Source organism: Cucurbita pepo, chromosome 6 (assembly GCF_057944985.1).
Source record: "Cucurbita pepo subsp. pepo isolate OVF chromosome 6, ASM5794498v1, whole genome shotgun sequence".
In the NCBI taxonomy this organism is placed as follows: domain Eukaryota; kingdom Viridiplantae; phylum Streptophyta; class Magnoliopsida; order Cucurbitales; family Cucurbitaceae; genus Cucurbita; species Cucurbita pepo.
The window spans coordinates 3,346,700-3,361,656 of record NC_141803.1 but is presented as its reverse complement, the minus strand read 5'-3'; the positions used below and the strand labels follow the sequence as shown (position 1 = coordinate 3,361,656).

The 14,957-nt window shown below is 34.5% G+C and overlaps 2 protein-coding genes and 1 pseudogene across 2 annotated transcripts; 2 read left to right on the top strand and 1 right to left on the bottom strand.

Moving 5' to 3' along the window:
• Positions 1-5,366: 5,366 nt before the first annotated feature.
• LOC147792174 (protein CYSTEINE-RICH TRANSMEMBRANE MODULE 9-like) lies at positions 5,367-6,170 on the top strand. The gene is made up of 3 exons (XM_087124615.1): positions 5,367-5,588; positions 5,690-5,837; positions 5,978-6,170. The coding sequence occupies exons 1-3, from the start codon at positions 5,567-5,569 to the stop codon at positions 6,021-6,023; spliced, it is 216 nt and encodes a 71-aa protein (XP_086980741.1). The 5' UTR covers positions 5,367-5,566; the 3' UTR covers positions 6,024-6,170.
• An 892-nt stretch (positions 6,171-7,062) lies between these two features.
• LOC111797405 (large ribosomal subunit protein eL27x-like) lies at positions 7,063-7,752 on the top strand (annotated as a pseudogene).
• Positions 7,753-7,807: 55 nt separating this feature from the next.
• Positions 7,808-13,133, bottom strand: LOC111797325 (gamma aminobutyrate transaminase 2). The gene is made up of 19 exons (XM_023680304.2): positions 12,974-13,133; positions 12,279-12,421; positions 12,029-12,113; positions 11,856-11,928; positions 11,182-11,279; positions 10,846-10,938; positions 10,438-10,511; positions 10,333-10,371; positions 10,136-10,224; positions 9,973-10,049; positions 9,813-9,887; positions 9,611-9,658; positions 9,454-9,537; positions 9,256-9,343; positions 9,112-9,190; positions 8,824-8,914; positions 8,664-8,742; positions 8,260-8,375; positions 7,808-8,145 (listed from the first exon to the last, which is right to left on the bottom strand). Exons 1-19 carry the CDS (start codon positions 13,013-13,015, stop codon positions 8,071-8,073), a joined length of 1,548 nt encoding a protein of 515 aa, XP_023536072.1. The 5' UTR covers positions 13,016-13,133; the 3' UTR covers positions 7,808-8,070.
• Between the last annotated feature and the right edge of the window lie 1,824 nt (positions 13,134-14,957).

Here is a 14,957-nt window from a genome sequence, read left to right as displayed (position 1 = left end):
ATTCTAGAGTTTTCTAGAGTCGATATCTACTAAGCAAAATTATTTGTTTTACGACAAGACGAGATGAGATTTGAACGTGTACGAGTCTGAATAATTAATAAAAATAAATCTGATTTTTAAAAAAGATGATTATGAACGGTGGTCGCTGAAACGTGACTAATCGAAAATATTGTCGTTAATAAATTATTCATTGAATTTTTCCATGTGATGAATTTTCCATTATCCAAGACCAGTCATATTTCCACTAACTAAGAAATAATCAAGTGGTTTTCTTTGTCTTTTTCTTTTTTTTTTTTTTTTTTTTTTTTTTAAATAATTTTTATCTTAATTATCTCCTTTTTCTTTAGTGATTTGAAGTGTGAAAATAAACCTGGGAAAATCCAAAAATCATAAAAGATAAATATATACGTTTAAAAAAACCGGTACGAGATTTGGATGTTTGAATCTGTGAGATCCCACATCGATTGGAGAGAAGAACGAAACGTTACTTATAAGGGTGTGGAAATCTCTCTTTAGTAGACGCGTTCTAAAATTTTAAGGGAAAACTCAAAAGAGAGCCCAAAAAGAATAATATCTGCTAGTGGTGGGTTTGGCCGGTTACAAATGGTATTAGAGCTAGACATCAACGGTGTGCCAACGAGGACGATGGACCCCTAAGGGAGGTGGACTGTGAGATCTCTCGTCGGTTGGAGAGAGTAACGAAGCATTCGTTATAAAGGTGTGAAAACCCGAGGACGATATCTACTAGCAGTGGGTTTGAGATGTTACAGAACCTCCAACCTAAGGAGAATAAATACATGTCAATTACTGTTAAGTTATGCTCGTGTTGAAGCAAAAGTATAATCGATTCTTTCAACTTCGTTCTACTACGAAACAATTATACGAAGGGAGAGTAAGCTGCTCGGTAACGACTAAATAAAGTCGATAAAGATAAGAACACAAAAAAAGCACGTAATATAATATGATACGAGACAATTATGTATGGTTATATTTAGCGTTTATTGGTCTTAAACTAAAAAAGACGAGAAAATAATTGAGAAGTTGTTGATGTGAACGTGATTTTTCCGCCTTTTTATATAATAAAATCAAATGAGATATTGATGTTACTTTTTATGGGTCCATTCTTCTTTAGCCTCTTGCTTGCTTCTTCGTGGTTTTGTGGTCCTTCGTTAAGATAAAGAAATCGAACTTATCGAACCTATCGACCTATCTATGGCATCTTACCAAACTTAATTTTTTTAAACAAAGTGTTCGTACTGTTCTATCAAGACATTCCACGTGACGAACATATTTGTTTTGTTTATATATACCTGAGACTTTTTCGTCTTTTAACGAACCTGCGAGTATACTTGTGTATGAAATTGTTCGGGAAAACAATTGATATATATAACTGTCGAGGGTTGATGATAAGGCAACCCTAATTTTCAGCTCAACGATCCTTTATTTTAGCAAGAACCCTTGAATCAAAGTAATCAACGCTAGAATTAGATTACCTCTTTTACGATCAAAGATCTAGAAGCAAGATTTGGAATCTTGTTCTAAATTAAGTCACTCCACAATCTAACTTGATCTAGAAAAGCAAGATTTGGAATCTTGTACTAAATTGAGTCACTCCACAATCTAACTTGATCAAGGGTTAATTGAATAGCTCAGGTGCAATTCTACCACAAGAATGGCTTGAAACTTAAAAATGGCAAATATGATGCTCGGATTTCTAAGGGAAACGTCTCATTGAGAACTGAATTACATTCATCCACAAATCTGAATGCAAATATGATGCTCGGATTTCTAAGGGAAACGTCTTAATTTGAGAACTGAATTACATTTATCCACGAATCTGAATTTTACATAACATATTGTGGGTATTTATAGTCTCCTGACAAAAGACGTTTGTGGACGGGATTTATTCGAGATGTTTGTGGACCGGATTTACCTTTAATCTCCAGACCATTTGACTTTTACATAATTTATTAAATTAAACATAATTTTTTTTTGTAATAAATGTTGATGTGCTTGAGTGTGCGACAGGTTTGAAATCAATTGAGTTGGTTCGAATTCTAGGTCCATTTAGAACACCGTAATTCTTATCAATTGACCTAGAGGTGGATTTGGTTTATAATGATTACGTACTCAGATAGTAGAGCCAGAACGAGCTGGTTCGAACGTTTATGGATATAAAGAAAAGGGTACTTATGGAATAAATATTTTTTATTGCAGAAATAAAAACTTTTAAATTAGAGATATTTATTTTATATATAAAAGGAAATTAATTTAGATGGGCCGGTACTTAAGTTGGGCCGGTTTGTCATGGCCCATAATAGAATCGGCCTGCAATTATCAGTCCATTCTGCCTGGCCCAAAAAGGAATTATAATTGCAAATTTTGGTCCCTCGAGTTTAAGTTTATTGTCATCTGGTCCTTAAAGTTTTAAATAATACATTTTTTATCCTTGACGTTTAAGAAATATTTTGAAATAGCCCTTAAATAGTTGGATGGCTAATAGATTGACACGTCAGCTGAGAGATGGGAAATGAGAGAGAAAAATTCCTATTTTTTAAAATTGTAGGGACCAAAAATATATTTCTTTATACTTTAGGGACTAAAATACAAAATTAAGATAATAATTGAGTCAATGAGTTGAATATTAATTATAAATAAATGAGGGAGAATTCAAACTTTTCTTTTCCAAAAGTATTATAATTTAATTTAAAATTCAATTATTATAATATCTTCCGTGATCTAATGTAACCTTGATTAGATTGATGACTCGAGTAACCTGAATAGAGTTCACAACCTAACCCGATTCTATGAGTTGTTTTTTTTTAAATTATATTTACCCGCAATACATTAATAACTAAAATCTCATAAAATTCAAATATCAGACATTCACAAATCATAATACATTACTAACATCAGTTACAAACGTCAAATATTCTTAAAAGTAAGATACGGTTCGGTTTGGGTTATAACTCTACTTTCGGGTTGGTCGGCTAAAAAAAAAATGTCAACGTGCGAACCGACCGAAATTTTTTTATTTTTCAAACAATCAATCCAAACCAAAAAAAAAAAAAAACCCCCCAAGATTTGGGCTGAATAGTCTGGATTGGTCGGGTTTTCAAGCTATATGAACACTCATGTTATTGAGGCGGTTCATTTGTTATATTTTATTTAATTAATGGGTATTTATTTAATAATCGATAAGTAAATTGATTTTTTTGGCAAAAAAAAAAAAAAAAAAAAAAAAAAATTGAGTGAAAATATTAAATTCTTCCCACTAATAAATGTGAAATTAAAGAAAAATAACCAATAAATGAAAAGAAAAGGTTGAAAAGGAAGACGTGGTCCAATATTTACATTATTTTTGGTAAATTATTTACCTTTCAAAGTCTTATATTATAAATATCTCCATCTTATATGACTTTTCTTATTAAAATTATGATAATGTTATAATGATATCATTATAACTTATATTATATATTTACTAATAAGATATAATTTAATAATGTGACACGAGTATAATTTATAATGTGACACGTTTAATCATTTTATTTATGTTAAATATTCAAATCTTATAACAATTAAAAAAATCAATAAAAAAATTTACATATATTTATAATGGTATGGTCTTGTTATCAGACGTGTAAGCTCAAGTATCACCTAGAAAACGAAGTTAAAGTAGTTGGCTTCGAGGCTTATAATTTGTCATATCTTAAGCTCACTGCTAGTATATATATATTGTCTGCTTTAGCTCGTTACGTATTGTCGTTAGCTTCATGGCTTTAAAACGTGTCGAAGAGATTTTCACACTCTTATAAGAAATGCTTCGTTCTCCTCTCCAATCAATTAGACGTGTTTAGCTTGAAGCAATTCTATGTTGGATGATCTCTTAAGAATTTTTCTATGAAACATATGAGTGAGGACAAAACATGTTAAAAGAATCTCAGTTGATTTGTGGGGATAGTCTTCTATGTTAGAAGTAACCCAAGACAAGTAGGTAATACGACCATGGTTCAGGGCATGTAGGGAAATGTAAGATCCTACATCGGTAGGAGAGGAGAACGAAGAATTCCGTATAAGAGTGTAGAAACCTCTCCCTCTCAGATACGTTTTAAAACTGTGAGGCTGATGACGATATGTAATGGGTCGGACAATATTTGTTAGTAGTGGGCTTGAGCTGTTACAAATTGTGTCAGGGCCAGTCAGGGGACTGTGTGTCAGCAAGGACGTTGGGCCAGAAAGGGAAGTGGATTGTGAGATCTCACGTCGGTTGAACAGGGGAATGAAGCATTCCTGTGTGAAAAACTGTGAGGCTAATGACAATGCATAACGAGCTAAAACAGACAATATCTACTAACGGTGGGCCTGAGCGTAACAACACGAAAGACAACATTAAAAAAAACAATGACAGCCTAACCGCTCCGACAAGAAGGCTTCGTTTCTGGTAAAGAAGTATATGTTTATAATAAGGTTAAAGGCATAGAAACACATGGAGTAAAGGAAACAATAAATATTTCTATTCTTTCTTCTGACTTCTTCTAAACCTTCTTCTAAACACCTTCTTCTAAAGCATTCAAAAAGTTGGGTTGCCTAAATTGAAAATCACTATATTCCATCCAACCTCACCTTTTACATTATAAAAAAAATTCTTTTTAAACCCCGTTCACATGACTCGATCACTTGACCAGCTCGGAGTATTAAATCCAAACCATAAAAGTTAGGTTGTGTACATTTTCTTTGGTTTGGGCTAGTCGGTTCGGTTCACTAACTGACATTTTTTTGGTTGGATGATCCCGACCTGACCAACCTAAAATAGAGTTATAATCCAACTCAAATGCTATGATATTTTTAAAAAAATTAAGAATATTTAAAGTTTGTGACTAATATTTGAATTTTATGAAATTTTATCTATTAATGTAATATGTATGGTGAATAAATATAATTTTTTAAATAATTAAAAAAGAAAAAAGAACCACCCGATAACCCAACCGAAAAAGGGTTGGGTTAGGTAGTAAATTCTATTTGGGTTTTTCGGGCTACCAACCCGAAATTTCAAATTGGACAAAAAAAAAAATTCGCTTACACCCTTATTCAAAAGTTATAATATTATGACTCTGGACGCTTCATAATTGTTTTAAAACTACCATTCATCCTTACAAATTGAGACATTTTTGTTCCAAATCTTGATTTTTTTTGTTTAACGATATTCCGAACATATTTTTATATTAAATATCCAACTTTAGAAAGAATAAAAATATTTATTAAAAAAAAAAAAACTAAAGGGTACTTTCGGCAATTTAGAAAAAAAAAAAAAAAAAACCAACATAATTAATAAGCTTCTTCGCTGTTGCTTCCAGTAAAAGGCACCTGCTCTCTTTGTCCAAAGATTCTCTCTTCCCTTCACGCGGTTTCGCCGCCCCTGGTCGGCCCCTCTCCCACACCACTCTCTCCGCCGCCTCCAACTCTCTCCCCACATATTATAAATATCCCCACTCTCTCCTTCATCATCAAACTCACAGATAAAAAAAAAAAAAATTATTTCATCTCTCTCTCTCTCTCTCAAGAAAACATGAGTTCCGGTCAGCCTGCAGGTGATCGGTCACTTGGATTTCTTTCATATCATAATTAATTCTCTATTATTCAATTTTTATATTATTTTCATTTAATTTATAATTTTTTTTTTTTTTTGCAGCCGTTTATCCTCCACCCTCCACCATGCCAACCTCTTACGCCGCTCCACCTCCGGCAGGATATCCGACACGAGACGGCGGCGACTTCTCTCAACCCGCCCCCGTTCCGGCTGAAACCAAGTCCAGAGGCGATGGCTTCTGGAAAGGCTGGTAATTATCCATCATCTAATTAAAAAATAAATAAATTAATTAAAAATAAATAAAATTAAAGAGGGTTGGCGAAATTATTAATTTTAATTTTTAAATTAATTATTATTATTTTTTTTTATATATTAATTTTGTGCTTGCAGTTGTGCTGCCTTGTGTTGCTGCTGTGTGTTGGATGCATGCTTCTAAGCACCAGAAGAAAAATGACGAATTTAGTATTTTTAATTTATCTTTAATGAATTTTTGGATTAATTATGTGATCATGATGATGTAATAATAATAAATTGCGTGTTGATTTCTGTGATATTTTATATAATATATAATTTAATTATATTATTTCTTGTGGAGTTGTTGGAGTTGGTTTGGTTTGGTTTGGTTATATATCTACATGACACGTGGCGAATAATTTTATTTACACGTGTGCATGGAATAAGATAAGGACGAAATAAAGAATTTGAATATTATTATTCCCACTTATATAATAATGTCTTATACGGAATATATTCATTTTTCATCAACATGGATTTGATCGTATAAAGTTGGAATATTTTATGTTAATTAATAATCTCTAAGATTATTTTATCAATTTAAATATATTAAATTTAATATTTACGAGTCGATAATTTCTATGATGGACGGATATGTTCGACGAAAATTTAAATTTATTAAGATATATATTTTTAATATATTATATAAAAAATTAGAGGCTAAAATTTGACGCCTACGTAACGTTAAGGAACGTCACAAAATTAAATTGTAATTCTCTTTGAAAATTCAGCCGTTTGACAAAGAGAATGTGAGCGTTTTCTTCCTTCATTAGTTTATTTATGACTTTTTTTTTCTTCAATGAATCATCTCGTGGATTAAAATACTTTTGAAACCGACTCTTTGAAAATTTGTATGTGTACTGTCGCGGATTACTTGATATCAATCTGTCACGATCCAATTTTCGAGGTTTTAAAAGATCGGACCGTGTTGAAAAGACGAAATCAAACACAAACAATATAACACAACATTGAAAATGTAGAAAATATGGTGAAATTTCGCGGGATTTCAAAAGACATATGATATTAGAGTAAAAATTTCTAAGTTATTTACAAACGGAGAAAGGGGTACGGGATACAAAAGAATACAACTAAAGTCCTGGGTCGACACCCTCCAGTGATAGTGCAACTTTCGAGCACCTCCCCACCTCGACGGGTACCCTTTAAAAGAAAGGAAAAAAGGAATGAGTATAAAAATATACCCGGTAAGCTAATTGCGAGTGAGTATATATTTTTACTGGTTGGACTATGCTCAAATTGGTTAATTATATTTATTGATTAGGATACTAAAATTACAGTTGGGGGTTCGATCGGACCGACTACAAACCAACCCCTCAGCGGTTCGGTCCGAGAGTTCATCACGCCTAACAAGGCCGTTATTGTTCTGCAATGCCGATTCGCTGGTCGGAAGGCTGTGATCGTCCGCAGCTTCGATGAATGAACTCGTGACCGACACTGAGGCCATTGATTGGTTGCAGGGATTAAAAAGTACCCGAACATGGTCGTTCGTAAAGATTCCACGAAGAAATCGAGAGTGAGGGCATTCATCAAGCTTGTGAACTACCAGCACCTCATGCCGATAAGGTACACGCTTGACGTCGATCTCAAGTACGTGGTTAACGTGGATTTTTTGCAGTCGAAGGGCTCGAAGGTCGCTGCGTCGAAGGAGATCAAGAAGAGGTTGGAGGACAGGTTAAAGATTGGGAAGAACAGGTGGTTTTTCACTAAGCTTAGGTTCGGACGGTATGATTTCATTTTTTTTTTTAGAATCTATTTAGAACTGTGAATCTCTATGTCCACTGCGTATGCTACTAAACGTTGTTCGTAGTGTATCCTTTTGGCATTTTATGATCATTAATGTTTTTCCTTTTCATTATGAGATTCATCCAGTGATCATATGAGAGTTCATTGCTTAGTTGAAACTTGAAATGTTGTGATAACACAATTCCTCCAATACTTATTTTCAAATACAATGGATTAACACAATAAACAGACCAATAATGGTGGTGTGACAAACAGATATTCATAATACTTAGGCTTATTCAGGAACTGGACAACTACAACTGAGATAACACACTAGCCCCAATTCTTTTTTCACAACCCACTGGAGCATACACTGTAATTCAACACCCACCTTATACATTCATCCAAACAAACCTTTCGACGTTTTCGATTAGACTTGCTTGGTTCGACTACTCCTGTTGAGATTTGAGTTCCTTCACCCTGTCTTCAGTATCCTTCAATGCTTTCCCAAAGATGCTTATAATCTGAAAATAATACCATTTTCTGGATTATAACAATCAAGTTTCATATTCTACTCATTAATGCTCACATGGATATCTTGCAACATAATGAGGGGGATGCTAGAATCTGTTTGGTACCTCATCAACTTCTTCAGGTGAGACAATGAGGGCAGGACTCATTGTTATAGTATCCCCGGAAACACGCACTAACATTCCGTGCTTCTCACACATTTCACCAAAATATGCAGCTATCCCTGTATTAAATGGACAACTTGTTAGAACAAATCTAGAGGCAATATCCAACCTTCATATTGTAAGAAACCGTTGAGTTGCTGTGTTCATCAAGTTATTACTCAACATGTTGTAGTTGAGATCTGTCTGTAAAGTGTATTACTTTTGGTTGCTGATTCCAAAATGGGCATTGAATTTATAAGATGTGTGGTCTTGATAAGATTCAAAAGTCCTTTTAGCGATAGAGTTTAATCCACATGATCAATGATAGAATAGTTGAATAGAAACTGTTGACAACAAAAGGAAAATACCCCATTCAGGAGGAAATGGACTGTTGGGTGATTTGTTGTCTGTGAAGTCTATGCCTGAAATCAATCCCGTCCCCCTTATCTGCAAAAAGACTAAACAAGTTGACACAAGCAAGCATATTGGAGTACCAAACAAGAACGAAACAATGACTCGAACTGTTACCTCTCCAATGATGGGGCTGTTACTGAAGGCTTTTATACCATCTTGAAACCTTGGAGAGATGTTATTTACTTGCTCAAGAATATTTCTCTCTCTATTAAAGGGCATTGCACAATATCGAACACCAAAATGTTAAGTTACAGATATATGTCAAAAGATATAAACTGTTGGTCTTGATCAGATAATTAACACTCAAGGTAGTCTTGAGGTTTATTAACACCTGGTAAAGAAAATTAGAAAAGATTGAAAAGATTAAAGCGTAGATCTTTGGAATAGGCATGAAAAACGTACTTGTAGATCTTCAGTGCTTCAATTGCCACAGCACATGCGACAGGATGTCCAGAATATGTAAATCCGTGGGCAAAATTACCTGAACAAAAAGACGATCAATTTGTTCTTACGAAAACCTTTTTGTTTGTGCCATAGCTAACATACCAAGCTTATTGCTTTGAGAGTGTATGACATCTGAAACTTCAGGGCTGGCAATGACAGCGCCAATAGGTATATATGCAGAAGAAAGAGCCTGCAAATTTCAGCGCCAAAAACAGGTATTATATGGAAATATCTTCTTCTTAGGCTATAAACATTAAACAAGCGGTTTTGATTCTTCAAATCAGCTCAACTTCCTTTCACCTTTGCTATTGATACCAAGTCTGGCTTAATATTGTATTTATCACATCCGAACATCGTCCCAAGCCTTCCGAAACCACAAATAACCTATGGCAGGGAAGGGGTTATAGGATACTAGGTAAGAGAAGTGAAAGGTATGGAGGCAGTAATATTGTATAACCTCATCTGCAATGAGAAGGACATCATATTTCTTCAGCACAGCTTGGACCTGCTCATAAAATTGAAAATTAGTAAATAATTTTCAACTCTTCTTTTCTCTTATTTTGAAAAATTGTGGAATTCTATAAGCACTCAGGACTGCATCTAAATAAGAAAGTGCGAGCAGTCGATGTTTCAAAGTTGCAAATGAAGTGGCTGCTTACTTTATCAAAATAAGTTGCAGGAGGAAGTATCACACCACCTGATCCAATGACGGGTTCGGCAATAAAGGCAGCAATCTGAAAGAAGCAAAGGTTAGAAATACTAAAGATCTTTTGCATATGTAAAATGTTTGAACGTTCAAGTCAGGTTTTGTGGCATTACTGTCTCAGGTCCTTCCTTCAGAATGAGATTCTCTAAATTGTTAGCTAATCTTGATGAGAACTCTTCCTCGGTTTCACCTACCATATTATTGTCACATTTAGTATTTTAAAGGTAATTCTATCAAATTCATTGCCTATAAATTAGAGCAGAGTTCAGTGGGAACCGGGAAGATGATAGCGCCAGTAGTGAGGACAGTCTGTGTGCAGGACAAATGGAACAGGAAGATCAAATTGTTGATGCAAAGCTGGAATACTACAATAAAATTTTCCTAGTTAATAGGCATTGGCCAAGCAAGTTATTTAAAACTATTTGAAGTATTAGGAGAATTTCCTGACAAGATGTCTTTTATAATCTTCTTACCCGGTAAGACTGGCCGCTATAAGTGTGGAGCCATGGTACCTGAGATACCCAACATATCAAGACTTGGATGAGTAAAATGAATGGAGCATTGGATATTGAACATACCCTTTCAAACGAGAGATGATTTTCTTTTTTTTTGGTCGCCCCAGTGCATTATTATAATACCAAGCCAGTTTTACCTACATGAGTTAGAAAATGATGTTATTCATTTGATTTTACATCAAGCAGCAGAGCACATTGCTGACAAACGTCAATTGAATTGACTTGAAGATTGCAATTATGATCAACGCCTATATAAGGTAAGTATCCCAAACTTGAACAGTTACATTCAGTTAAACTGGTCACTGAATCATCTTAAACTAAGGTTTCATATTTACCTCACCTCTTTTCCTAAAGTAGTTAGGAAACAGGTAATTAAATTTTCATGGAGAATTTAACCATTGTAAACATAAAATTTGCAAGACGTCATTACTGACATGATAACAATGCAGAGTAGAGGTGAAAAAGAGGCACCTGAGAATCATTTGCTTCTGATCCACTATTTGTAAAGAACACCTTCCCCATTTTCCTTGCCGTAAAAATTTCTAGTATTTCTTTTGCTAGATCCTGCAGGAGACAACGTGATAAAAATGCAGCGAAGGTATGAATTTGTTAGAATATTGCTACACTGAGGTAGCTGATTATATATTAGTGTCTTTATTTATGATTCAACCTTGGAACATTTTTACTTTTCTTTTGAGATTAATTCTTTTCTGACTGTGTTTGATATCTTTATTACTGAACTTTCATGTCATGACATCAAAGTGTAAGAATTTTTAGTAGCTTTATTCTGAGAAGTTAATATAATACCAGAGATGGCTTTGTTGTGCGATTCCAAAACGAATGATAAAATGGCAGGGTATTCAGTTGAGCGGTGGCAGCAGCAACAAGCCGAGGCTCACTTCCCCCTGCAGATATCCAATATTCATATGCAACTCGAAACACATGAATTGCAATTGAATAAGATTTTCACTGCATACAGACTACGGGTACGTCTCTAAAGTTGCATTCCTATTTCATAGTCCTCTGTTGTATTCGCCATGTTTTTCAAGAGCATGCCCGGATATTTAGCCTCAGTAAGCTTTTCTAGACTCCTTAACTTGCTAAGAATAATTTCAGTATTCCCAACTCTTAAATTTTATCCTAATAAAGTTAAATGTGTCTTAAAACACAGTTTCTCTTGATTTTAAAACAGAGCCTGCATGGAATTGAACATGATCTGTATTTTCACATTGTTTGAAATAAAAAACAGATTATGATACCTGAAATCGTTATAACACACATACACACACATGAGAAAGTTGACACGACTAATAAAGAAACCAAACATATACATATGCTTGACAGTCCCTTGATAGTTACATAGTTGCATACAGTAACATTGAGTTTAGAACTCTTAAGAGAGCCATAAGATCGAGAAAAATCATGCGAGAAAAATGTCAAGACATAAAAAAACAATTATATACTTAAGATAGTAAAAATACCCAAGGATGTGGACCATAAACCAGCCAGGGAGTCGAGATATTTCTTCCCATTAATGTCATAAACATAGGAACCCTGCAGCCATGATAAATTACCATAACCAAACCATTTTTCCAGATATTAACCGATCGAGAAAGCTTAAATCCTTGTGGGTTTGAAAAGTGACATGGTATACCTCAGATTTTTCTATGACCAAAGGATTCACATCAGCAATCTGCCAACCAGGAGTGAAAGGAGCAATCATACCATGGCCTTTGAAACTGGGATATCAGATGTCAAATATGTGAGATTTCATATAATTTCAAATTGAAAATGGTTTGGATGGATGAATATACATGCTGATGTACAGAAAAGGAAATTTTAGGAGGTTCGGGAAGGAAGGCGTTTTTGAAATTTAAAATTTTGTCGCAGATACTCCAAGTTACCCTTGACCATTTCTTGAATCAGTAGTCCAATTATCCCTTTCCAATGATGCTTCTGTACCATACGGTTGGGTAAGTAATTGAATCTGAGCGAGCCGCTCACTAGAAGTTCTAAAAGCAGCAACATCTTTTGCAGATGAACCAAGCTGGAAAGGATTAAGATGCATAAGTTCATAAGGAATAACATTAAACTTCCCAAAAACATCCAATCAGAGAAAACAAGCTTGTTGTATGGAGGGACATTCTGAACCTCACTTTAATAGTTACCCTTGACCCCACTGCCCAAAGCAAACTAAAGTTCTCAAGTTCGGGGTCGTCTTATTTCTTTCGTGAGAACACCAAGCCCCCAAACATGGCTAAATTACAAAAGATATCCCACTTCATTGCCATTTATTTCAAAATGCTTAGCCTTTATAAACGTTAAAAAAAATACTATAAAAATGATGGATGAAAACACGACGTTGTCATTCTTTTCGACTTAATCCAAGAAATTAAATCTCTACCTATGGAGTACAACAACCCACCGTTAGAAAACACTATAAACGTAATTAGCAGTTAAGTGAAAGAACTTGTTGGGTGAGAAACACTAGCGAGAACAAAACAGACAGATATCGGGTCGATCAAAATACGGAAGAGGAAGAAGAAGAAGAAGATGAAAGATAGTGAGATTTGCAAAAAAGGTAGTGATGATCTGAAACCTTGTGTTTGATAATCGTACGAAGCAAATGGTTGAAGCCCATTTCTTCTGGTTCAAGGTGAAGCAAAAAATAATGGAGAACTGATATAAGAAGCAAAGGAAGAGGAGTAGAGTGAGGCAGCTCTGGGACTGATGAGCACACTTTAAAGTAGTACTCGGAGACTCAATAATGGAGTTGCTGTTAGTTACTGTTTTTCTTTTTAAAAGTTTGCGACACCATTATTATTATTTCGTCCTATTCTGGTCTTTGCTCTTATGCTTCTATTCAAACTTTATCTCTATACTACAAAGTACACAAAATAGTTCGTACTTCGTTTCAATAATATTTTTCACTCGTACTTCGTTTCAATAATACTTTTCACTCGTACTTCGTTTCAATATACTTTTCACTCGTACTTCGTTTCAATAATATTTTTCACTCGCCGTTACGTTTTAAGTTTGAGTTTAAATGTTTCTATCTTTTTCTTAACATCATCTCCCCTGTTTGCAGTATATCCCAAATCTCGCAAACGACTTCTGCAACGCAGCAAGAGCACAGAGTCGTCTCGAGAAAGATGATAGAAAACCGAGGAAGAACATACCACCGCCACAACGGGAGTGAAGGGGTATCTCCGACTCGGCACAGCAGCAATGTTCTTCACCGGCTCAAGAAACTACCGGTTTGTCCAATGAGCACGGTGATCGGCCGAAAGAATTCAAATCAATGGTGGGGAAAAATGCACTTTTTTTTGGCTGATTGAGTTCTGAAAGCACAGACTGATGCTGCTGCTTAGAAAATGAAAAGGAACTACGAAACTTAATCCTTAATTCTTACAATTATTTAGTCCTCTAATCCTTAATTCCCAAGAAGTTGGAGGCTTTCTTCACTGTCCAGCCTTCCTTCTCCTTTCAGGGCTTACCCAAAAGAGAATCTAGTATTTCTTAGTCGTGAATATCTGAATAGGACGAACCGCCCCGTGGTTTCAATTGGTAGACCAAAGGACTGAAAATCTTCGTGTCACCGGTTCAGTTCAAATCTGTTATGAAAATAAATAAGGATAATGTGTAGGAAATGACCGGTATCATTCAATTGGTAGAACAGAGAACTGAATCTTTGTGTCACCGGTTCAAATCTGCTCGAAGTCACCGTCGAACACCGTTGATATCTGTACTGTGAAGAACGCCCGTCTTTGCAGGTAGAAAATTTCTTGTTTGAATTCATCAAGAATTTACACCGAGGAAAAAAGATGATATTTTTACATTTAACTATATTTTGATAATAAAAAATTAAGATAATTAATAAGATGTGATATAAAGTTTTAGCGTATTTCTTTTTTATAGTTAAAATCTTTAAAAAAATATATGGTTTGGGTTGATTGCTGCGTCATTCACTAACTTATCCATCGATTATTTGTAAAGCTTGTCCTACATGGTTAAATAATTAGTAATATAATTGGGTGTTGTTATCTTCAAATTTAAAAAAATAATAATAAAAAAATTTAAGTTTATTATTGTTTTTTAATTATTTTAATTTCAAAAATTGTGCCTATAAACCTTTAGGACCAACTCGAAATTTGACTCGAACATTCAGAATACGATTGGGTCTACGCGGTTAGATTGGGTTGAGTTGATTGGGTCGAACCCGATTGGGTTGGGTCAGTTGAACTGTTAGATTGTTTTTTATAGATTTTTTTTTTACCGTGTATATTACATTAATAACTAAAATTTAATAAAGTTCAAATATCAAATATTTTAAGTTACAATGATTAGTCTTTTTAAGAGTAGAGTTGGATTAGATTATGACTTTATTTTCGAGTTGGTCGATCTAATAAAATTAGCCATGTAGAACGCACTCCCAACAATTCCCCCTTGAACAAAGTACACTATAAACCTCCCCTGAGCCTTGTGAGGCTCTTGAACAGTCTCTCTTTAATCGAGGCTCGACTTCTTTCTCTGAAGCCCTCAAACAAAGTACACCCATTTTTCGACACTTTAGTCACTTTTTG

Bases quoted from the DNA above. Each gene is read 5' to 3' on its own strand.
- LOC111797325 (XM_023680304.2), bottom strand. From the start codon at position 13,015: ATGGGCTTCAACCATTTGCTTCGTACGATTATCAAACACAAG. The intron at 12,114-12,278 runs GTAACTTGGAGT...CTGATATCCCAG, and splicing joins GATTCAAGAAATGGTCAAGG to TTTCAAAGGCCATGGTATGA. The intron at 10,050-10,135 runs GTTCCCACTGAA...ATAATATGGTAG, and splicing joins CTGGCGCTATCATCTTCCCG to GTGAAACCGAGGAAGAGTTC.
- LOC147792174 (XM_087124615.1), top strand. From the start codon at position 5,567: ATGAGTTCCGGTCAGCCTGCAG. The intron at 5,589-5,689 runs GTGATCGGTCAC...TTTTTTTTGCAG, and splicing joins GAGTTCCGGTCAGCCTGCAG to CCGTTTATCCTCCACCCTCC. The intron at 5,838-5,977 runs GTAATTATCCAT...TTGTGCTTGCAG, and splicing joins GATGGCTTCTGGAAAGGCTG to TTGTGCTGCCTTGTGTTGCT.